Source organism: Equus asinus, chromosome 12 (genome assembly GCF_041296235.1).
Source record: "Equus asinus isolate D_3611 breed Donkey chromosome 12, EquAss-T2T_v2, whole genome shotgun sequence".
In the NCBI taxonomy this organism is placed as follows: domain Eukaryota; kingdom Metazoa; phylum Chordata; class Mammalia; order Perissodactyla; family Equidae; genus Equus; species Equus asinus.
In genome coordinates this window covers 84,244,976-84,268,531 of record NC_091801.1, presented here as the reverse complement: position 1 = coordinate 84,268,531, position 23,556 = coordinate 84,244,976, and the positions used below count along the sequence as shown (strand labels likewise).

Below are 23,556 nucleotides of genomic sequence, written 5' to 3'. Positions count from 1 at the left end.
TGTGTGAAGCCAGGAGCCATTTGGAGAGAGGACTCCAGGTCCTGCAGAACTCGTGTGACTGACCCACACAAGGCGCCGGACAGTCTCGAATGTCAGGCCCTACTGACCACGGCTGCCTCGTCACCAAGCACCCTTCCCGCTTCTGTCGTCCCGACCCGAGAACTGGAAGGATGGAGTCTCAGGTGGCCTCAGGCACCGGGGGTCTGAGCATAGTGGGACCTCTCTTTCAGCTGACAAGTAGACCGTGCCCTGTAACCGCTTTGCTTCTGACTGAAATACTCAGCCTCTGTATGCTAAAGTGGCAGGATGTTCTTGCTCGACTCCTGAGGTGATGTCTAAAGAGGGAAAAACAGATCAAATACTGAAACCACAAAGAAATCTCTGAGTACACAGTCCCCAACCAATAACGTTCTTTACTTCTCTCTTGAAATAAGCTGAAATGGGTAACTGGCCAACGGGGGACCTGTGGATCAGTGTCTCTGGTTCACAAGAGAGCAAAGGAGGGCGAACTTGCTCTGAGAAATGGAGGGAGATGATGAAACCCTCCAAGGAGGGCTTCTCACGTCAGTGAATTGCTGATTAGGATGGAAGCAAAGCTCAGGAAAAACGTGGACTCCCCCAAGCGCACCGTTCCTTCTAACACCTCCTCAATTGTCGCTGGGGGTCCGATGTCCCTCTCAATATCACTAGGTCCTCCTTCATTGCAAGTCATACCACTACAACACAGAACATAATAGAAGCTATTTGTTTTAAATCTTCTTGGGGCTTCAGCAGGAATTTCGGCTGCATATACAAACGTGCAGTTGTTTGTACAGTTCTTGTAAATGAGTAGTTCGCGCAAGTTCAAACCTAAAAGAGAAGTAGAGATGAAAATCACTGATTTCACATTTTCTGCTTGCCAATATCACAGCACATTCCCTGTCCCTGCTTCATGCCCACATTCGACAGCCCGCGTGTTACTACATTGCCAGAATTCTGGACTGAGAAAGAACATCCGGGTCTGCTAGAGGGTCTGCTTACTCCACGAACAACTTCTCCTGGCCATGGTTTTCTATCTGCACTGCCCCCTCACCTCTGCCTCTGCCCTCCCTAAATAGCATTATGGTACCTCATCATGTCGCTCTACAAGTGAAATGTCCTACTCACTCTTTGTCATAGGAATTCCAGGGCTCTAGAAAGAAAATGGAGACCAGGAAACACGTATTGCTCGTGTCCCAAAGATCACACGGACCCTCAAGCGGAGTGGCCCTGTTAGTGTGGCCTCCAGCTGATCTTCTGCAGTTGGCATGGCCCCTTTAGTTGGCATGGCTCCTGCCTGGGCCGCACAGCCTGGCATTCCCAGCTCCTGGCCCAACATATAAACACTGATACGCCCTTGATGCCAACCTGCGCCCCAGCGCTGACTCGATGCACCATCCGAAGGAGGGTCCCACAGCTCCTGGGATCACCATCGCTGGTGGGCTCGCCCAGTGGCCTAGGCCAACCAGTGCTACCTGACCAAGGCTTCATCTGAGGCCTCCTTCAAGAATGCCTGGGTTAAATTCCTCAGCCCTCATTCGCCGGTTCTGTTCCCCTTGTAGCCTCACAGTGTTTACACAAATACTTGCTCCTGGAACTTGCCACGATCCGTTTATCCCTTCATGCCTCTGGGGTGGCCTCCTCACTAACACCAGGAGGCACAAATGGCTAAACTCCAGTCACCTGGTTTTATTTTCTATGTAAAGAGTTTATGGAACTCCAACATGCTGCAGAAAACTGCATGATCTTAAGTCGACAGCTTAACGGATTTTCACAGAGTACACACGACTATGGAACCAGCGTCCGGCTCAAGCAACAGAGCTGGATGAGAGCCCCGGAAGTCCTCACTCTGCTCCTCTGTTCAGGCATATGAGCAGCCACGGCCAAAGCTACAAAGTGTGGGGATTTCTAAGCCTATCCTTTGGTTTTGGCTGTTTTTGAAATTTACGAAAAGGAAATCCTACCCTGCCTGTTGTTGTGTCTGGCTTCTTTTGCCCACGTTGTGTTGGTGGCCTTCGTCCCTGCTGGGCGCCTCGTCACAGAACGTTCACTCCCTTAGTTGTGTGCTGTTCCATTGACGACTAGGCCGCAGTGTCTTGCGATGGACGCTGAGGTGCTTTCCGAGTGTTATCTGCCCCGAGTGGCGCTGCAGGGCCTAATCTCGACCTCGTCTGGAGGGGAGCCCGTGGAGGCTTTGTTAGGTGTGCACCTGGGGGTGGGAATGCTGAGGCTTTGAGATGCATACGCACGACTGTAGCAGACACCAAGAGTTTGCCAGAGTGCTTGGACCTATTTATACTCCAAAGGATCGTGTGCTCCTCACAGTCTTGCCAACACATAGCAGGTGGTGTTTGAATGCTCAGTCATTCCTTTTGGGTTTATTGTATGGTGGTTTCCGCTGTATTTCCACCAAGAAGAATGATGTTGAGTAACTTTTCTTAGATTAACTACCCCTTGAGATATCACTTTCTGGTACATTGCTTTCAAGCTTTCTGCTCAAATTTCTATTGGAGGAACTGCATTTTCAATTATTCATTAGTAGAAAGTAGCTCATTCTATCTTCTGAATATGAGTCCTTTAGCACATGTGTCTTGAAGGCTTTCCCGACCTCAGTGGCTTGTATTTTTACTGTCTTATCACTGTCTTCTGAGGGGCAGTCGTCTGATAGTCAAGACACGGCGAATTTTTGTGTAATCCCATTTAACACCTTTTTCTTATGTGAGTACCACAATTGTGCTCTGTTTTTCAAAATTCTTAATTATCCACAGGACATAAAGGTATTCTTCTAGATTTCCCTTTAAAAGCAACTTTATTCTTTTGGTATTTACATTGAGATCTACAAACCACCTGAAACTGTTTCTTTCGGACACTGTAAATATTGTCTGTAACATCTCATCTGTCCACCCCTCGTGACTGCAGCACAGCATCCTTTCCCACCAGGCTGCGGGTCAGCTTTGTCAGGAGGACGCACCTGGATAGATGTGGCTTCTGCGTTCTCTTCTCTCCTCTTTTGGTCTATGTTTCAATCCTGACACCAATACCACGCTGTTTAATTAATGAAATGATGTATATAATCTTGACGGTGAAGAGTGCAAGTCCTCCAGCTTCTTTCTTCCACACGATGGCCTTCGCTGGGGGCCAGCCCCGTGGCCCAGTGCTTAAGTTCGCGTGCTCTGCTTTGGTGGCCTGGGGTTTCGCGGGTTCGGATCCTGGGCATGGACAAGGCACCGCTCATCAGGCCATGCTGAGGCAGTGTCCCACATGGCACAACCAGAGGCGCCCACAACGAGAATACACAGCCAAGTACTGGGGCGCGGGGGGGAGGGGTGGTTAGGGGAGAAGAAAAAAAACATCAAAAAAGAAGACTGGCAACAGTTTTTAGCTCTGATGCCGATCCTTAAAAGAAAAGGTTTCCTTGGCTGTTCCTGGCTCTTTCTATCTCCAGAAACATTTGAACATTTGGCACCTACTGGTCCCAGAGACACACACACACACACGCACACACACACGCAGAGGAACTTGCTGGGACTCCGATTGGAATTTCACAGAGTTTGTGGATGCATTGTGGAGAGCAGTCATCTTGGCTCTATTGGGTCTCACGACCCATAATCTCGGGGCATCCTTCTAGCAGCTTCGGTCTTTAACTTCAACAGTGGTGATGCAGTTTCAGGGTGGCGATCTTGCACAAATCGAATTGGGTTTCTTCCTAGGCATCGATACTGTGGTGCTTTTTAAAGTGGCATGGTTTTTCGTATACCTCATGTTCAATTTGTTGTTGGTGTATAAAAAGACAATTGATCTTTTAAGTTGAGTTGTGAGTCCGGACCTCGTATGCAGGGCCCTTGCTAAGATCACTCGTTGTTTCGAAAGTTCGTTGTCTTGGTGAACAGCGGCCATTCACTTCCCGTCTCTCCACCCCCATGTATTCTGTCTCCTCCTGTGGCCTAGCTGAGCCAACCGAGGACTCTGAAGCACGGGGAGCGGGAGGGGCGAGAGCGGCCCTCCTGCCCCACTTTCTCCTCAAGGGAAAGTCTCCCTAACGTTCTCATCAAATTCTCACAGTTTCCTGGAGATAAAATTTCCTTTCTGCTTCCATTTCTTCAGTTTTCTTCTTAACTGGGAAAGAGTGCTGGATTTTTTATCAAAAAGTTTTCAGCATCTACGATCGTGATTATGTGACGCTTCCCACTTTCTTTGTTAAAACGGTGAATTGAACTAGGGAGCCTCAAGCTGTACCCACAGCGCAATTCTGTGACTAACCCCATGAGGTAGGGGTTATGATGTGTGTGAGTGAGCGAACTTCTTCGTTTAAAATAGTCTCAGGTTTGCAGAAACGTTGCAAAGATAGTACAAAGAGCTCCTACGTACCTCACGCCCAGTCCCCTCGTCTCTCACTCCTTACACCACTATGGCACATTCGTCCCAAATAACGAAGGAATATGGATACAATCTTCTTCACTCAGCTCCACACTTTATTCAGATTCCATTCATTTTCCTTAATGTTCTTTCCTGTCCCAGGATCCCATCCAGGAGACTGCGTTGCCTTGGGTGTGGGCTGGCTTACATGTACGAGGACTTGCTCGGTTAAGATTTGGTTGGCATTTTTGCATCTCTAGCCATAAGGGAGGCTCGTCGGTGATTTCCCATTCTTCCAGTGTCTGTGCTGGGCTTTGGTGTTAGGGTTAAGCTGTCGTCGTGGAGGGGCTGGGCAGCGACTCCTTCTTGTTTATTATCTGGAAGAGTTTGCATAGGGTTGGGGTGATTTCTCCCCTAAAACTAGTGAGCCGTTGGCCGGGGGCAGCCTCTGGGTGGGTAGGTTTTTCAGAAAGGATTCGGGACACTTCAGCTTTACAATCTCATTGTGGGTCAGATAGGGTTAAGTTGTGTTTTCAAGCTTTTGTTCACTTCCTCGGGAATGTCAGGTTTCTCATGGGAACGCTGTTCATAACAGCCTCGTCTTTTCTTTATAGGGTCTGTAGGGTCTGACTGATGCCTCTCTTTTCGCTTCTGATATCAGAAACGTGACTTTTATTTCTCTGTCTTTCATTTCTCTTACTGTTTTCCCAATACTACGAATCCTTCCAAAGAACCGCCTATTGGCTTTGTGGATTTTACCTGTGTGGGGTTTTTTCCCATTGTGAATGTTTCTACTCTCCTCCTCATAGTCCCTTCCTCGTGTCTTTGCGTGGATTCTGTGTGTGTTTTCTATCTTCTTGAACGGAAGCTTAGCTCTTTTTCACCCTTTCTTCTCTCCTACTAGATGCCAGTAATGCTATAGATTTTGCTCTAAGCACTCCTTTAGCTGCTTCCCACTCAGTTTTGACATGTCACATCTCCATAATCATTCAGACCTTAATAGTTCCTAATTTCTGTTGTGGCGTCTCTTTTGTGTAATTGGTTATTGACAGATGCATAATTACTAAGCTGTTGGGGGTTCTCTAGTTCACTGCTGAGTAACAGTTTCTAGCTTCACTGCACTGCATTAGAGAAGGAACTCTAAATAAATTGCATCATCTGACATTTGTTGATGCTTGCGTTACACCATGGCATGAACTCAATTTCATAAGTATCATACGCCACCGTGTAAACAGAGTGTGCATTTAATCCTCTCTGGCTGTGCTGTCATATGTGGTGATCACTCCTTGTTTATAACGGCGGTGTTCACATCTCCTATAGCAGAGGTTGGCAAACAAGAGCCCACGGGACAAATCCAGTCCACCAACCGTACTTACAAGTACAGCTTTGTTGGAACATAGCAACGATCACGTGTTACTTCTCCTCGATGACGGCTTCACCCCCACAAAGGCAGTGTCGAGTCGTTGTGACAGTAACTAGATGACCCGCCAAACTGAAAACCTTCACCATCCGGTCCTTTACAGAAGAAGTTCCTCGACCCCTGGTCTACGGCTGTAATAAGTCTCGCCTCCCTGCTCTAGCCTCCAGAAGCTACGGAGAGATGTGTTAATGACAACTACACTCTTGTGCATTTGCCTGCAGTTCCTCAGTTCTATCAAAGTTTTTCTGCATGTATTTTCTTTTTCTTTTTTTTTTTTTTTGAGGATGATTAGCCCTGAGCTAACATCTGCTGCCAATCCTCCTTTTTGCTGAGGAAGCCCGGCCCTGAGCTCACAGCCATGCCCGTCTTCCTCTACTTTATGTGTGGGACGCCGACCACAGCATGGTGTGCCAAGCGGTGACATGTCCGCACCCAAGATCCAAACAGGCGAGCCCCGGGCCGCCGAGAAGCGGAATGTGTGCACGTAACCGCTGCGCCACCGGGCCGGCCCCTCTGTGTGTTCCTTCATCCCGTGTTATTGGGCGCGTCCGAATTTAGACCTCGCTCACTTCCTGGTAGACTTATCCCGTCATCGCCATAAAACGTGGCTCTTCACACAGTCATGCTCTTGTCTTAATGTTTACTCTGCCTCAGTGTGTGTAAGAGCCTCCTTGAGGCAGTAGTTAAATTGTGTAGCATTTTCTCTATTTATATTCAAACTTCTTGTGTTCTTCTTTTAAAGCATGTCTCTAACAAACAGAACATACGACTCTTCGCTCACTCTGAACGTCTTAGGCTCCTAACTATAACCATTTTGTAGGCACGTAATTGATGGCATGCTACTTTTTAAATTTCTTCTCCGTCAAACATTTCACTTTCAGATGACTGTATATTCAAATGCAGTTGCAGGAAGTGCAGAAAGGTCCCGTGTGTCCCTTACTCAGTTGCTTCCAGAGGTAACATCCTGCCCAGCTGCAGCCCAATGTCACAATTAGCTAGGGTACTGGCATTCAAAAGAACGAGGGCAGAGAACGGTTTCATCGCCCCCATTGTCCCTTCCACGGGACCCACTAACCTCTTGTCCGCACAAAGCCCCAAACCTTGACCCCCACAAAACTAACTTGCTGTCCATCCTTCTGAGTTTGTCATTCCTAGAACGCCACAGAAATGGGGCTACATGCCATGGAACCTATGCAGATTGTCTTTTCGGCTCAGCATAATTCCCTGGCTCGTCATTCAAGCTGGTTCGCCTATCCACACCTGGCTCTCTCTCCCTGCTGAGTAACGTCGCACGCTGAGGAGGGCCCGTGGTTTGTTTACCCTTTACTAAGTGAGGGACATCCTGGCTGCTTGCAGGTTCGGAGTATCACAAACGAAGCTTCTGTCAACACCCACGTGAGTGTTTCTGTGTGGACGTAAGTTGGCACTTCTCTGGGGAAGGCACCCAGAAGTGCAATTTGGGGAACGTGCGGTCGTTGTAGGCTTACCTTTGAAGGAAACTGCCACTCTCTTCTTCACGGTGCCTGCACCATTCTCACCGTCACTGTCAAAGCAGGAACAACCTGGCTGCTTTACGTCCTGGCCAGCATTTGGTTCGGGCACCATTGATTATTTTGGCCACTCTGATGAGTGATCTCTAACTGTGTTTTTAACTTGCCTTTTCCCTAGTGGGTAAAGATGTTGAAGTCTATTCGTGTGCTTAATTACTCTGTGTGAAGCCACTCGGTGGTAGGTCTCTTCATGTCTTTGTCCATTTTATGATGAGATGGGCTGCGTTTTTACTGTTGGGTTTTGAAAGTTCTGTGTGCGCTCAAGATACGACTCCCTTGTGGGACATGTGGTCTGCACGAACTGTCTCCCACGCTGCAGCTCATCTCTTCATCCTCTGAACAGGGGCTTTCACACAGAAACGTATTCTAACTGCTGGAGGTCCAGCGTGACCAACTTACTTTTCATTGGTCGTGCTTTGGCATCAAGGCCGACAACTCTTTGCTTGCCTTAAATGCCAAAGACTTTCTCCCATGCGTTCTCCTTTTGTAAAAGCTTGAGTTTTACCTTTTACATTTAAGCCCATGATCCATTTCAGCTGACCTGTGTCGAAGGCTTGAGGTTTCGGTCAAGGTTCACTTTTGCCTGTGGATGTTGAAGAGGCTACCCCTTCTCATTGATTGCTTTGGCATCTCTGTCAAACTCATTTGGCCATATTTGTGTGGGGTTATTTCTCGGTTCTGTATTCTGTCCCACAGACTATGTGTCTGTCCGTCCGCCAATACGTCAATGATTCCTGGTGTCACTGGAAGCTGTCCCCGACATTCCAAATGTCTCCATGGAGGTTTTCTGTTTACCACCCTGCACAGCCCCAGAAAGCAGCAAATACCCTGAAGGGGAAATTATCTGATCACGCCAGCACTCCCAAATCTCTGCCAAGTGCTCTCCTAAATGCTCTGTCCCAGAATCCATCAGGGTCATTCAGGAAAACCGAACCTCTGAGCTCTATGGGGGTAAGTTATTCAATGCAGGTGTTCTGACTTCCCTGCGTGTGGGAGGGGCTGAGAAAGGGAAGTGTATGGTGTGGGGGCTGACGGTCACAGACAGCCCAGCCAGGGCCACCTGAAGCCAAGGCAGGGCAGAAGAACGCCGCAGAAAGATATCGAAAGCCGTGCGCCTCTGTCCTCTGTTCTGGCCTCCGCGGGAAGCCTTACACAGATGTTTGCAGTGCTGCGGCAGAGCAGCTGTCGCTTATGCAGGCAGCGCCAAAGCACCCGCGGGAGCCTTAGGAACTGCCTTCGGACGAAAGGCCCAGCAGTGGGGATGATGGGATGGACATGAAGCAGGGTAAGAGCGAGGACAGGCTGGGGTCCCCTGGCGTCCACCACTGGGTACCTTCCAGAGTACCCATCTCTGCTTCACCTCTGCCTTGTAAATCTCACACAAGTTCTCCCTGGGCCTCGTATAACCCAAGCCATACAGGGCTGAAGCTTTTGGGAACAGCTCCCAGGACCCCTCCGGAGCCGTAATCCCAGCATGACAACACACGACTCACCCTCGGGTCTCAGACATGCTGCTGTGCAGCCCTGACAGCTGGCTTTTCTGTTTGAATGCAAGTGCCTGGCTTTGTGTCAGCTTTGCAAGTGTCAGCTTTGATTGTGGAGGTCCCCACTTCAAAGGGGCATCCACGGCTGAGGCAGCTATCCCCAAGAAGAAGGTGAAAGCCACAGGACTCCGTAAGAGCCAGCCCCCACCCCAGGCTCCTCTGTATCACACATCCTGGTTGGTTTCTAGAACTGACTTTCGGGGCCTCTTCTGTTTTCTCTTCCTGAACTCTAAATGCCCACTCTTATGTTTTAGATTCACCAACAAAGAGAGAACCTGCAAAACCCTTGGCCCCACCCTCAACCCCAACAAAAGCAGCACCCCAGACCCTCGCTTGCTCACTCTCTCTCCCCACGACGTCGCTGTGTGGCCCCAGGCGGGCTGTGTACTTTCCAGGTGCTGTAGGTAATAAACCTTTTTTTCCTCAAAGTTTCCCAGTGGCTACTGCTGAAGGGCATCTCGCAGTCATGAGAAGAACCACAGGGGCCGGGTCAGCCAGAAGACTGGATACTGGTCGGCAGAGAGCCCCAGCAGACAGGTGCCCACTGCAGGAGCAAAGCACAGATTCTCAGCTCCCGCCTGTGTCCCAAGTCGGCAGATGCCCACAGGGTGACGGCAGCTGGTCCGATGAAGAGGTGGAATCAGGGGGCTGGTTTGTGGGGTGCTTTGGACACAAAATTGAGTGTGAAGACGCAACGAGAGTCACCGTCCCTGGGAGAACAGGAGGCAGTGGGCCTGCGCTGGGCCCCAGACAAGCCTCCAGCGCCCTGCCAGGCCATGCCCAGGCTGCGGCCTCCCAGCTTAATCAAACGGGTCCCGGCCTAGCCGTACGGGTTCCAGAGGCCAGGACCCTCGGGAGAGAGATGTCTTTCTCAAAGAATGAGAGTATCTTGGAAGACCAGGCTCTGCCCTGACCCCACACTTGGCCTTGGCATCAGTGTGGAGTAGGCATTGCTCCAAGGAGTGCAGGGTGCCTCCACTTGTTGGGCCTGCTTAGCTGGAAGCCCTCCCTAGAGGGCCAGAATCAAACGTGCAACGAGGAATAGCCCAGGCAGCACTGGGCATCTACACACGTGACCAGGGACCACGAGGGCTGGAGGCCTGGGGGCGGCAATCCTCCCAGCCCCTGGAGGCCTCGCAGGAGATGTGGCTCTCCCGGACGGGGCACGCAGCCCTTTCCTGGGGCCGAGCCTAGCACCTGGGAACATGTCTCAGGATGGGAAAAAGAGCGGGCCAGGGGCCAAGGGCTGGTGCCGAGAAAAAACAGATTGGCCCTGCCCCCTGAAACTGCTCAGGTGGGGTCACTAATTCACCAGGTGTGAGACAGAGAAACAGGTACTTACGAATAGAGACCGTCAGACAGCGCCTGACGTGATAGGGACATATTCTCACGTTTGCACAACGGAAGGTGTTGATGGCCCAACAGTCATGGCATCTCACATTATAAGTCCCTGCGTGCAATGAGAGCCACATCAACATCCTGCTGCAACTTGCCTTTTCCTTCCTGTTCGGGGCCCACCGCCCCCTCCACCAGCAGCTGGCCCTTCCTGCGGCTTCACAGCACTTCCAGAGGCCTGCACAGCCCAGCCGCCTCGGTGGGCTCTGAGTCTGGGCAGGACTGGCTCCCTGGGTGGAAGCCGGGTACACCCAGGACCTTTACCTGTCCCCAGAGACACACCGTAGGGAACGCCCCCGGACGGCCAGATGAGGGGAGCCCACGCTCTGTACAGCGGGTCCACGAGCCTTAGGAAGGCCTGACCATCGTGAGAGGCCAGCGCCGTCCCAGATTTCCCTGGACTCGGCCACATCTGCCTGTCCCAGATGCGCAAGGGACGCAGCTAGAGACCCCTCCTCAGGTCTGCAGGTCACTGCTGTTTGGGGAAAGCCCTGATCCCTCTGACCTGCTCACGGACCTGACCTCGCTCATGGACGCTCTCCAAATCCACCCTGGGCCTACCAACCCCACTGACAAAGGAGACCTCAGCTGGACCAGGTGATGAAATTTCCACTCACGCACTTCCAGCGACCCAGATGACCCCGGGAATTCTCAGCCCCTCCAGGCCGTCAGAGGGCCTCATACTTACAACCGCTTCCAGTTGCATTCATATCAACCACTGGCAACACCACGGCCAGGAGCAAGGCATAGGCGAGCATCATTTCCTGCAGGAGCTGACCCTGCAGGTGAGGAGACCCAGGGTGCACATCAGCAAGGGCATGGCTCCCAGCATCCACCAGCAGTGACTCTGGCTCCAGGAACTGGGGGGCTAGGCCTTTCCCGCACACGAAGCTTTTGCCATGCTCGCGCCTTCATCGTAGACAGAGCCATCCTCCCTGCTCTCCAGAAGGCAGAGCGCAGCCGAATCAGCCACGTCCTGGGCCCACCTCCACGTGGAGCACACGAGGTCCCCGCGCCCCCAAGTGCTTCTCCTTATCGACTGGGTGACTCCTGACCTCAGGGACAACTTGTGAAAAGTGCTTGAACACACTGTCCGTTGAGGTATTTCCTGCTCGAACAAGCACCTTGACAAGTGTGTGGGGGGGTGTGACTCAAATAGGGGAGCTAATGCAGAAGATGCCAGAAGCCTGACTTGCAAGCGGTCCCCAGTGTGACTAGGAAAGTATGCCCCCGTGGAATGCTGTCTTCCCCAGCCTGGGTATCATGCAGCCCTGAATTAATGGCAGGGGAGAGTGTGTGGCACGTCAACCCTGAGTCCAGGTGTCAGCAGCACTGTGCGCAAGGGAATACCCCCTCCCCCCCTCTCCCCAGCACGAGGCAGTCTCTGCACCGGACACATCTTCTTGCAGGGACCCATCTGCACCCTCACTGCTGCAGAAGCCTGTGGTCCTTCCGGAAACTGCCTGCCCTGGCCCCAAGCTGCCCGGTTCCCTGGGCACCCCATCTCCCTGTTTGGGAGTAGGATCACCCCTCAGTGCCAAGCCTCTCTGAGGGGAGGGGCCTCCCCTGCTGGCTGCCCGTCACCCCGAGGAGACCCACCCAGGTGGTGGCAGCCCCTGACTCTCACCCTCAGCGGATGGGCTGAGGGGCTCAACTATGCGGGCACCTGAAGCCACGGGACCTGCGCAGAAGGGCGCGGTGGGGGGGTGGGGTCCTGTGTGGGGGCGGGAGGGCCTGGGACGGTGAAGGGGCGCCGCCCGGGGCCGGGAGGGCGCGGGACGGGCAGGGGACTATGTCGTCCGCCTGTACCCACGTCAGGACGTCGGGGCGGCACCACTCGACCGCACCCTCCCCAGGCACCCGGGATGGTCGCCGCCATGACCCGCCGCCACCGACCTGGACTGAGCTTCGACCCTCAGCGCGGCCCACGCCCGCCCGTGAGGCGCCCCGACCTTGTGGAACCTTCCGTGCCGCCCGCGCGTCTGACGGAAGCGCCCAGAACCCTCTGGAACCTTCTGAGTGCCTGACACACACCCCGCCCCGCTTCGGGAAGTGTCCAGAACCGTCTGGAACCTTCTGTACCACCCAGCGCCCTTAGAGAAGCACCCACAACCTTCCCGAACCTTCTCGCCCAGGCCTCTGACGGAAGCGCCTTTGGGGAGACGCAGCCCATCCGCAGGCCAAACGAACCTTCTAGAAGCAGCGCGAAGGCCCACGGGAGACCGCTGAGGACCCGCTCCTGCTGCGGGAACTGCGCTCAGACCCTGAGCGTCCTCCTGGCGCTCACCCCCGCCTGAGCCCCACCCGCCCGCGACGTTCAGCGCCGAAGGTTCTAGAAGGTTGGGGGGGGGGCGATCACGGGCAGGCTCCGGAAGGTCTGGGCGCGGGGATGGCGGGCGGGCGCGGGCAGCTTGGACTTTGGTCCAGGTCAGCGTCCGCGGGTCCGGGGGGCGGCCCTCACACGGGTGCCGGGCAGGGTCAGCCCAGCCGCCCTCGAGCAGGGGTCCTGGGTCCCGTTGGTGCCAGCCAGCCATCCAGACGTCCGTGCGGCCGCGCCGCACTCCGCACTCCGCGCCCTCCCGCGCCCGCGCTGCCCGCCCCCGGGCTCCCAGCACCCCCTCCCGCTCCCGCCTCTGCCGTCTGCCAGGCCTCCGGGCGGGCCCTTCGTTGGCCTGGAATCCGCTCTCGGGTCGTGACGGTGGCGGTGCGCGCGGTCTCGGCCCTCCTGCGTCCCGCGTCCACTTGCAGAGCCTGCTTTTCCTGCCGCGTCGCTCGAGGCTCCTTCCGTCCCGGCTTGATCCTTACACTGCCCCAGATGTGTCGTTTTTCCCCTGGGAATGAGGAGGGGCATCTGTGATTTGGAAGGGTGCTCTTACTCTGCAAACGCCGAGATTTTCTGGGTTTCGCTCCGGGCCCATTTCTTGCCAGACGCCGCCGTGGCGGGAGGAGGCCCGCGGAGGGCGTCTGCGAAGGCGCTCGCGGCCCCGGCTCGCCCTCGCGCGGCGTCTCCGCGCGGCTCTGGCCCGGCCGTCCGCGCCCTCCCGCGGGCCCAGCTGCTCGCCCCGGGCCGTCTCGGCTCCTCGGCTTCGGCTCCGCTTGTCCTCACCTTGATTTCCAGGGCTGTGACAGGGCCGGAGCTCCCGCGTGGGGGCGGCCAGCCCCGAGCCGGCCCCCGGGGTCGCGGCAGACCCTCTTCGCTGGCCCTTGGCCGGGGACGTGTGTGCCCTTCGGCGGCGTCGGAGTCTGGGGGACGGTGTCGTGCTCGCGGCTGTTGTGTCGCCCAGTGTGTGTGCAGAGTGCAGCCGTCTCGGGATCGCTGCGGCCCGAAGGACCCGCCGTTCTTCCCTCTGCCGCTGGGCGGATGCTCGCGCGTTCACACCGGCTGCACGGTGGCGCCTCGCGAGCGTCTCCCTGGGCGCCTTCTGCTTCGGACCCGCTGCGCTGAACTGTGCGGGGTGAGCGCTGCTCCCCGCGGCGGCGGGGCAAGTCCGCCGTCTGCTGGGATCTCTGCAAGGACTGCGCTGTCCGTTGCCGGGTCCTCTCCTTCTGGGGCTCCAGGGACACAGCTGCTCCATAGTCCGCTCTGCTCCTCAGTCCCCTCTCTGTTCTGTTCGTTCTCCTCGTTCTCTTCCTCTGACTGCCGGTTTGGATGTTTTCTACAGACCCGTCTTCACGTTTCCTGTCGTTCCTTTTTGCTGAGCCTAGTTGGTGGTGAATTTCATCCAACGAGGGGTGTTTTTGGTTTTCTTTTTAGTGAGGAAAATTCCCCTGATTTAACATCCATTCCCAGTCCTTCTCTGTTTTGTTTTGTTTTGTTTCTTGCTTGAGGAAGATTAGCCCTGAGTTAACATCCGTGCCAGTCTTCCCCCACTTCGCGTGTGGGACGCCTCCACAGCATGGCTGCTCAGTGGAGTCGGTCTGCACCCGGGATCCGAACCCAAGAGCCCAGGCTGCCGAAGCAGGGCAAGCAGAACTTTAACCACGGGTTCTCGGGCCTGGCCCCCCAATGAGTTTTTTACTTCCGGAGATCTTGTTTTTCTGTTCTTGAATGCCTCTTCGATGCTCTTGCTGGATGTTGTTTTCCTGTTGAACGTTTTCATCTTCTGAAAAACCAATTATACCATCTCGTTCTCTTTAGTGTTCTGTTTAGAAGGATGCACGGCACTTGCGTGCTGACGTCAACCTTTGGTGACTGGGGGTGGACTTCCCTTGTTTTATCAGCGTGCAGTCCCCTTGTCCTGCCTCAGAAGGGGCGGCCCCGAGGGTGTGTGGGGGGCGAGGCTGGCGGGCCACAGGAGCACAGAGCTGGGCTCAGCATCTCAGAGGGGCAGTGGCACTGAGGTGGGTCTGATGCCGGCCTCAGGCGGGCCAGGCGCTGCAGGGACACCCATGTCGTCCTGTGCACAGGGGTCAGAAAGCACCAGGAGGGATGACCTGGCCAACAGAGGGAGAGGGAGGGGAAGGTGAAGGGGGAAAGGGTGGACGGGGGCTCCTGAGAGAGCAGGAGGCCCAGCAGTGGTTGGGGGACCGCTGGCGCAGGCTCAGGGAGAGGCAGCAGCAAAGGCTGCTGGAGAAGGTGTGCTGGGGAGGGGGAGTGAGTGAATGCACAGAGCTCTAGGGGATGGTGAGGTCCCTGGGGGCCGGGGGCCAGGGGGGCGTGGTAGTGGTGACAGGCCACCCACACCAACAGGCCACACCTGGCTCCGGCCCACGGGTGAGGAGCAGAGCAGATGGGCCGCCCCCCCGCATCCGGTGGGAAAGGGCTCTGAATGCTGGTGGGTGCACAGGCGCCGGGTGTAACCCTGCAGCCACACAGCTGAACGAGTGGCTCTGCTCCTCGTGTCCAGGGCCAGGCACCACTGGAAATGACCCTCCTCCTTGCTTTGCTCCTGGCCATGGGCCTGCCACAGGTGGAGACAAACGTCACCGGGTCTGGAAAACAAGGTAAGTCTGGGCCCCTCAGCCTCCGGGGCTGGGGGAAGGAGGCAGGCTGGAATGGCTGTGCGGACACGGGGCAGTGACCCAAGTCGGGACCTGGCAGTGAGCCCAGGTGGGTGTGGGCACAGGAATCAGGGAGCAGGAGTGCATCAGGAGGGCGACCCGCTGACCTGGACACCTAGTGGGGGAGCTTCGTGATGTGGGGCTCGCGCACCCTGGGTGGCAGGGGTGGCCAGAACCCTGGTTTATTCTCTAGCACCCTGCTCTCGCCTCAGTGGCCCTGCCTCCTTGGGAGACGTCAGGCTGGAAGGCAAGCCTGGCCTGGCCCTGGTTGGGGCTTCCAGGGCTGTCTCTGAGCAGGGGAAAAGCTGCTAGAGGGTGAGCAGTTTCTCCCCCGGAGTGAGTCCTGCCCCAGCACAGACCCAACAGTGGGCTACCACGCAGGGGTCAGGACACAGGGCCTGGGGGGCAGAGGAGGGTGGAGCCGGTGCTGGAGGAGGCTCGGTGGGCCAGGAAGGTGGGTGGGAAAGCGAGTGTGCGCACATCTGTGTGGGGGTGTCATATGTGGGTGTGTCTGTGTGAAGGTGTGGGCGTGCACGTCAGGGTGAGAGTGTCTGGCTGTAGTGGTGGGTGCCTGTGCGTGTCCGTGTCCATGTCCATGTCCACGCCGCAATGCGTGTCTGGGCGTGGGAGCGTGACTGAGACACACGTGTCTTCTGTGGTGCAAATCAGTTTCCGTTTACTAAGTTATCAAGTCCCTGTGAGGCTAGAGAGGCGTAAGCCTCAACACAGCGCCCCACGCGTTTCCTGGAACGTGGAAGGCCCCGGAATGGTCCTGAACTGAAGCAGAACTCTCGGAACTCTCGAGGGCTGACAACGGCCCTGGGGTAAGGCTGGGCCTTCCACACACTGCGGGACGGAGCTCATCGTGGGGCCGGAAGTTCTCGGGTGAATTACGGGTGGCAGAGCGCGGTCTCCACCACCCTTCTAAAGGACGCACACTCCTTTCAGAGCACATTGAAGCCCACACCCCGAAGTGTGGACAGCTCTTGGAAAAGCTATTCTCGGTGGGACGTTTGAAGTCACTGAAGCTTGGTTTTTCATTTAAAAATGAAGCTAAGTCTCGACTCATCTCTTCCACCCCCAGTATTTCGTCTTGACCAACTGCGATGCCTGCTGCCCTGGACCTGCACCATTCCTGCCTGAGCTGGTCACCTCTGTCGCCTGCTTGCACTCCTGGCTTCTCAGGACTTTGCTCTTCAAAGTTAAACAACAGATCACTTTGATATTACTTATCCTCTATTGAGGAAAACAGACCCTAATTCCTGAAAATAGCGTAGTGGTCTGCCTGTGGGACCCCGGAACGCTCCGAGATACTTACTCACAACAGCAAAAGAACAATACGTCTCTCTGTCGCTACAGTTCGTGGGACCAGCGCAGTTGAAATTATTCTCTCTCTCGCAAACGTGACATCTCAGTACGTCTGAAATGAGGAATGAAAAAGAAAGCGGGATGTTTGTGAAGTTCTCCAGTTCTAGCAGACACCCTCTCGCGCCTCCTCGGAAGCGCAAACCAGTGGGTGCCATCATCCCCACGCACACGCCCACTGCGTCCCCTGAGTTCTTTCTCTTCTCTCCTGGGCCTCCCTCACCCACGCACAGGGTATGTCTCAGTCACGCTCCCACGCCCAGACACGCATTGCGGCGTGGACATGGACATGGACCCGGACACGCACAGGCACCCACCACTACAGCCAGACACTCTCACCCTGACGTGCACGCCCACACCTTCACACAGACACACCCACATATGACACCCCCACACAGATGTGCGCACACTCGCTTTCCCACCCACCTTCCTGGCCCACCAAGCCTCCTCCAGCACCGGCTCCACCCTCCTCTGCCCCCCAGGCCCTGTGTCCTGACCCCTGCGTGGTAGCCCACTGTTGGGTCTGTGCTGGGGCAGGACTCACTCCGGGGGAGGAACTGCTCACCCTCTAGCAGCTTTTCCCCTGCTCAGAGACAGCCCTGGAAGCCCCAACCAGGGCCAGGCCAGGCTTGCCTTCCAGCCTGACGTCTCCCAAGGAGGCAGGGCCACTGAGGCGAGAGCAGGGTGCTAGAGAATAAACCAGGGTTCTGGCCACCCCTGCCACCCAGGGTGCGCGAGCCCCACATCACGAAGCTCCCCCACTAGGTGTCCAGGTCAGCGGGTCGCCCTCCTGATGCACTCCTGCTCCCTGATTCCTGTGCCCACACCCACCTGGGCTCACTGCCAGGTCCCGACTTGGGTCACTGCCCCGTGTCCGCACAGCCATTCCAGCCTGCCTCCTTCCCCCAGCCCCGGAGGCTGAGGGGCCCAGACTTACCTTGTTTTCCAGACCCGGTGACGTTTGTCTCCACCTGTGGCAGGCCCATGGCCAGGAGCAAAGCAAGGAGGAGGGTCATTTCCAGTGGTGCCTGGCCCTGGACACGAGGAGCAGAGCCACTCGTTCAGCTGTGTGGCTGCAGGGTTACACCCGGCGCCTGTGCACCCACCAGCATTCAGAGCCCTTTCCCACCGGATGCGGGGGGGCGGCCCATCTGCTCTGCTCCTCACCCGTGGGCCGGAGCCAGGTGTGGCCTGTTGGTGTGGGTGGCCTGTCACCACTACCACGCCCCCCTGGCCCCCGGCCCCCAGGGACCTCACCATCCCCTAGAGCTCTGTGCATTCACTCACTCCCCCTCCCCAGCACACCTTCTCCAGCAGCCTTTGCTGCTGCCTCTCCCTGAGCCTGCGCCAGCGGTCCCCCAACCACTGCTGGGCCTCCTGCTCTCTCAGGAGCCCCCGTCCACCCTTTCCCCCTTCACCTTCCCCTCCCTCTCCCTCTGTTGGCCAGGTCATCCCTCCTGGTGCTTTCTGACCCCTGTGCACAGGACGACATGGGTGTCCCTGCAGCGCCTGGCCCGCCTGAGGCCGGCATCAGACCCACCTCAGTGCCACTGCCCCTCTGAGATGCTGAGCCCAGCTCTGTGCTCCTGTGGCCCGCCAGCCTCGCCCCCCACACACCCTCGGCGCCGCCCCTTCTGAGGCAGGACAAGGGGACTGCACGCTGATAAAACAAGGGAAGTCCACCCCCAGTCACCAAAGGTTGACGTCAGCACGCAAGTGCCGTGCATCCTTCTAAACAGAACACTAAAGAGAACGAGATGGTATAATTGGTTTTTCAGAAGATGAAAACGTTCAACAGGAAAACAACATCCAGCAAGAGCATCGAAGAGGCATTCAAGAACAGAAAAACAAGATCTCCGGAAGTAAAAAACTCATTGGGGGGCCAGGCCCGAGAACCCGTGGTTAAAGTTCTGCTTGCCCTGCTTCGGCAGCCTGGGCTCTTGGGTTCGGATCCCGGGTGCAGACCGACTCCACTGAGCAGCCATGCTGTGGAGGCGTCCCACACGCGAAGTGGGGGAAGACTGGCACGGATGTTAACTCAGGGCTAATCTTCCTCAAGCAAGAAACAAAACAAAACAAAACAGAGAAGGACTGGGAATGGATGTTAAATCAGGGGAATTTTCCTCACTAAAAAGAAAACCAAAAACACCCCTCGTTGGATGAAATTCACCACCAACTAGGCTCAGCAAAAAGGAACGACAGGAAACGTGAAGACGGGTCTGTAGAAAACATCCAAACCGGCAGTCAGAGGAAGAGAACGAGGAGAACGAACAGAACAGAGAGGGGACTGAGGAGCAGAGCGGACTATGGAGCAGCTGTGTCCCTGGAGCCCCAGAAGGAGAGGACCCGGCAACGGACAGCGCAGTCCTTGCAGAGATCCCAGCAGACGGCGGACTTGCCCCGCCGCCGCGGGGAGCAGCGCTCACCCCGCACAGTTCAGCGCAGCGGGTCCGAAGCAGAAGGCGCCCAGGGAGACGCTCGCGAGGCGCCACCGTGCAGCCGGTGTGAACGCGCGAGCATCCGCCCAGCGGCAGAGGGAAGAACGGCGGGTCCTTCGGGCCGCAGCGATCCCGAGACGGCTGCACTCTGCACACACACTGGGCGACACAACAGCCGCGAGCACGACACCGTCCCCCAGACTCCGACGCCGCCGAAGGGCACACACGTCCCCGGCCAAGGGCCAGCGAAGAGGGTCTGCCGCGACCCCGGGGGCCGGCTCGGGGCTGGCCGCCCCCACGCGGGAGCTCCGGCCCTGTCACAGCCCTGGAAATCAAGGTGAGGACAAGCGGAGCCGAAGCCGAGGAGCCGAGACGGCCCGGGGCGAGCAGCTGGGCCCGCGGGAGGGCGCGGGACGGGCAGGGGACTATGTCGTCCGCCTGCACCCACGTCAGGACGTCGGGGCGGCACCACTGGGACCGCACCCTCCCCAGGCACCCGGGATGGTCGCCGCCATGACCCGCCGCCACCGACCTGGACTGAGGTTCGAGCCTCAGCGCGGCGCACGCCCGCCCGTGAGGCGCCCTGACTTTGTGGAACCTTCCGTGCCGCCCGCACCTCTGAGGGAAGCGCCTAGAGCCTTCTTCAACCTTCCGTGCCGCCCGCGCGTCTGAAGGAAGCGCCCAGAACCCTCTGGAACCTTCTGAGTGCCTGACACACACCCTCGCCCCGCTTAGTGAAGTGCCCAGAACCGTCTGGAACCTTCTCACCCAGGCCTCTGACGGAAGCGCCTTTGGGGAGACGCAGGCCGTCCGCAGGTCAAACGAACCTTCTAGAAGCAGCGGGAAGGCCCAGGGGAGAGCGCTGAGGACCCGCTCCTGCTGCGGGAACTGTGCTCAGGCCCTGAGCGTCCTCCTGGCGCTCACCCCTGCCTGAGCCCCGCCCGCCCATGCGCGCCCGCTACGTTCAGCGCCGAAGGTTCCAGAATGTCCGGGCGCTTCATGGGGTGACCGTTAAAGAAGGTTCCAGAAGGTCTTGGGGGGAGGGGTCACGGGCAGGCGGCGTGGAAGGTTCCAGACGACTGCAGGCGCGGCTGGGCGTCCTGTGGGGGCGGGCGGGGCCTGGTGAGTCCACCGCTTCCCCGTTCCCCTGCCCGTGAGGCCCCCTCAGGAGGGGCTGGGAGCGGGAAGAATGAGGACACTGGGCTGGTGGCAGGGCGACCACGCAGCGGACCCTAGAAGAAGCAGCGAGGCCACCTCTGCCAGGCGTGGCTTCGTGCTCGCTTAACGGAGCCTCTGTCCCAAGTGCCTCTGCCCCTCACAGGGACGCGCGGGAGAGCGCCGCGCTGACCCCCGCCCCCGCCGCCCGCGCCCCCCTCCACCCCCAGGCCGTCCGGCGAGCACAGTTCACGGCAGGGCCGTCAGGGAGCGGGGGTCGCGCTTCTGGCTGCACGTGCCCCCCCCCCCAGCCTCGGCTTCCCCGACGGCATCCTGTTGGGTCCCCAGATGCCCTAGAAGAGGAGAAGAGTTTGCACACTCCTCCGCGCCCCTCCACCATGGAAGAGGCCAGCTGCCAGGAGGTGTGCTCCTCTCTGCCCCGTGAGGCTCTGCTGGGGGCTTGGAGAAGAGAGGAGGCTCCAGACTCTGCTCAGCTCTGGCTCACCGTGGGGGCCCAGCCCTTGATCCTTCTGAGGCTCACGTTCTTCCTACGGGAATTCTCTAGATGAAGGCCCATGTCACCAGGCCCCAGCGAGGACAAGACTGGTGCATGGAAAGTGCCCAGGTCTCTGCCTCAACAAGCGCTCAGTCAATGGGATGTCTCCTCCCGCCTCTCTATTTGTGTCCCTGCTCTGTGGTGAGTGGGCGATGTGTGACATCTGGAGTGGAATTAAAATATAGTTACCCTGTAGTGAATGTGTCATTCGGCCACGCTGGGCACACGTGTTCACTTGATCTTCACAGCAACCCTGAAAGGGAAGCACTTGCCGTCCCCACTTTACGGATGAGCAAGGACATCGAGGCTCAGAGAATTCATTTAGCTGCACGAGGAGTCGCAGCTCATCCGTGGCAGAGGCACCACCTGAACCCAGGATGCCAATCCCACCTCTAATGCCCCATCACCTCTCCTCCCCACTAAAGGACCTGGATTGGGAGCGATCTTGCACAGCTTGGAAACGACTCTCAATATAATACTGAAGAAGTATTGTTGTTCCTGGCCCAGCATTCTGGAAAAGGCGTTTTTCCCGGCAGGGCAAGTTTGAGCCTGTGTGTGGGTTGTTCGAGAGTCGTTTAAGGGGAACCGGCATCTGAGAGTCCCACTCAAGTTTCCCTTCCTGCAGCCTACCCTCCCAGGCAGCTCAAGCATAAACTGTGTTCTCTAGAATTCCTCATTTTGGAATGTGATGCTGCCCACAGCTTGGAAGCAGATCCTCCTGCGGGGGGAGCCTGCAGAGGACAGCAGCCGATATGGACAACTCAACTGAAACCGCGTAAGGTACCCTGAGCCAAGCCACTCCCAGTTTCCTGACCCTCAGAAAACATGTAGGATAGTACGTTTGCTATTTCAAGCTACGAAGTTCTGGAGGTTTTGTTCAGCAACAAAGCTAACTTATATAGGTATGTTCAAACACACCTCTATGTGTGTATTTACACAAACCCATGTACATTACATGGGTTTCTCTGTATAGCTGTCTCTATAATGAAACCGGCACATTCACCTTGAGAATTCCAATTCTAACACCACTGGGAACATTCTCTCCTGCTATCTTTCCACATTTGTAACTCTGTTCTCTAACTCTGGGCCTGTACCATTTTGCATTTTCACCAGCGGCAAATGAGACTTCTGCTCCACATCCTCAACAGCGTTTGGCGGTGTCAGTGTTTCGGATTTTGGCCTTTCTAATAGGAGTGTAGTGGTATCTTGTTGTTTTAATTTGCATTTCCGTCTTGACAGATGGTGTGGAGCATCTTTTCATTTGCTTATTTGCCATCTGTGTATCTTCTTTGGTGAGGTGTCTGTTAAGATATTTGGCCCACTTGTGGGGAGTTGTTCGTTTTCTTATGGCGGAGTTTTAAGGGTCCTTTGTATATTGTGGACAACAGTCCTTTATCATATGTCTTTTGCAAATATTTTCTCCCAGGCTATGGCTTGATTTCTCATCCTCTTGACATTGTCTTTTGTAGAGGAATTTTTTATTTTAATGAAATCCAGCTTATCAATTCTTTCTTTCGTGTATTGTGCCTTTGATATTGTTTCTAAAAGGTCATCGCCATGCTAGGGTCATCCAGGTTCCCTCCTGTTATCTTCCAGGAGTTTTATAGATTTGCATTTTACATTTAGGTCCATGATGCATGTTGAGTTAGCTTTGGTGAAGGATGTGAGATCTGTGTCGAGACTGATATTTTTTTCGTGTGGCTGTCCGCTTGTCCCAGCATGTGTGCGAGGCTGTCTTTGCTCTGTTGCATTGCCTCTTCTTTGTCAATGAAGAGTTAACTATATTTATGGGAGTCGATTTATAAGCTCTCTATTCCGCTCCAATGATCTGTTTTCCCTTCACCGATACCGCACTGTCTTGTTTAGCGTAGCTTTACAGTAGGTCTTGAAGTCGGTTAGAGTCAGGCCTCCATTTTTCCCTTCTCTGTCAATATCGTGTTGGCTATTTTGGGTCTTTTGCCTCTCCCTATAAACTCGAGAATTAATTTGTCGATATCCACAAAATAACTTGGTGGGATTTTTTTTCAATTTTTTATTGTGATAAAATGCACAGAACATAAATTTTATCATCTTAACCATTTTTAAGTGTGCAGTTTAGTGTTTTAGGTCCGTCCCCTGTATACTTTATGTAGTTGGAGCTTGCTCGCTAGACAAGTAGAAAATATTTTTCTTTATTAGGTAAGTTAAATCATTCATATTTATTGATATGATTGCTGTGTTTGGTTTCAACTCTCTCAGAGATACTTTCTGTATTATGATTACTGTGTATGTTAATTGTTATACATAGTTGACTGCTTCTTTATGTGATGTGGTGTCTTTCTCCTTTTAATAGTTCTTTTGGCATTTACAAGTTTTGTATTTTTGTTTTAGTTTTTACTTTTACAGTTATATCTTTTGAACTGACTTTCTTTCCCCAGGTTTTCTTATTTAACTGTTTATTCCCTAGTCTGTGACTTTTCAATGGTATCTATTCATTCCAACTGATTACCTTGGTTAATGATGGATTACTTAATAACTAATGAGCATATTCTCCTTTTTTCTCCCTTTGTCTCCCATTTTTAGTTCCATTATTTGTGCTTCATCAGAACAGCTAACGGAAAAGTTAAATATTCAGACCTACATATTAAGAGCTTGGAACCATCATTCCCAAAAGAAAACACTTGACAAACTGAAAATTAACATCTCTTAGACCCATCAGAGAGCTGAGGTCACAGGGTAATCTGATACTCCCAAATCTGGCAAGACAGGTGTACCCAGA

The 23,556-nt window shown here is 55.2% G+C and overlaps 1 protein-coding gene across 1 annotated transcript; it reads right to left on the bottom strand.

The window, feature by feature from the left end:
• Positions 1 to 478: 478 nt before the first annotated feature.
• Positions 479 to 11,242, bottom strand: LOC106827555 (glycosyl-phosphatidylinositol-anchored molecule-like protein). Its single transcript, XM_070480950.1, has 3 exons — positions 10,972 to 11,242; positions 10,231 to 10,338; positions 479 to 849 (listed from the first exon to the last, which is right to left on the bottom strand). Exons 1-3 carry the CDS (start codon positions 11,042 to 11,044, stop codon positions 560 to 562), a joined length of 471 nt encoding a protein of 156 aa, XP_070337051.1. The 5' UTR covers positions 11,045 to 11,242; the 3' UTR covers positions 479 to 559.
• Between the last annotated feature and the right edge of the window lie 12,314 nt (positions 11,243 to 23,556).

Bases quoted from the DNA above. Each gene is read 5' to 3' on its own strand.
- LOC106827555 (XM_070480950.1), bottom strand. From the start codon at position 11,044: ATGATGCTCGCCTATGCCTTGCTCCTGGCCGTGGTGTTGCCAGTGGTT. The intron at 10,339-10,971 runs GTAAGTATGAGG...CATTGCACGCAG, and splicing joins GAATGCAACTGGAAGCGGTT to GGACTTATAATGTGAGATGC. The intron at 850-10,230 runs GTAAGTACCTGT...CTTCTCTTTTAG, and splicing joins CTGTCTGACGGTCTCTATTC to GTTTGAACTTGCGCGAACTA.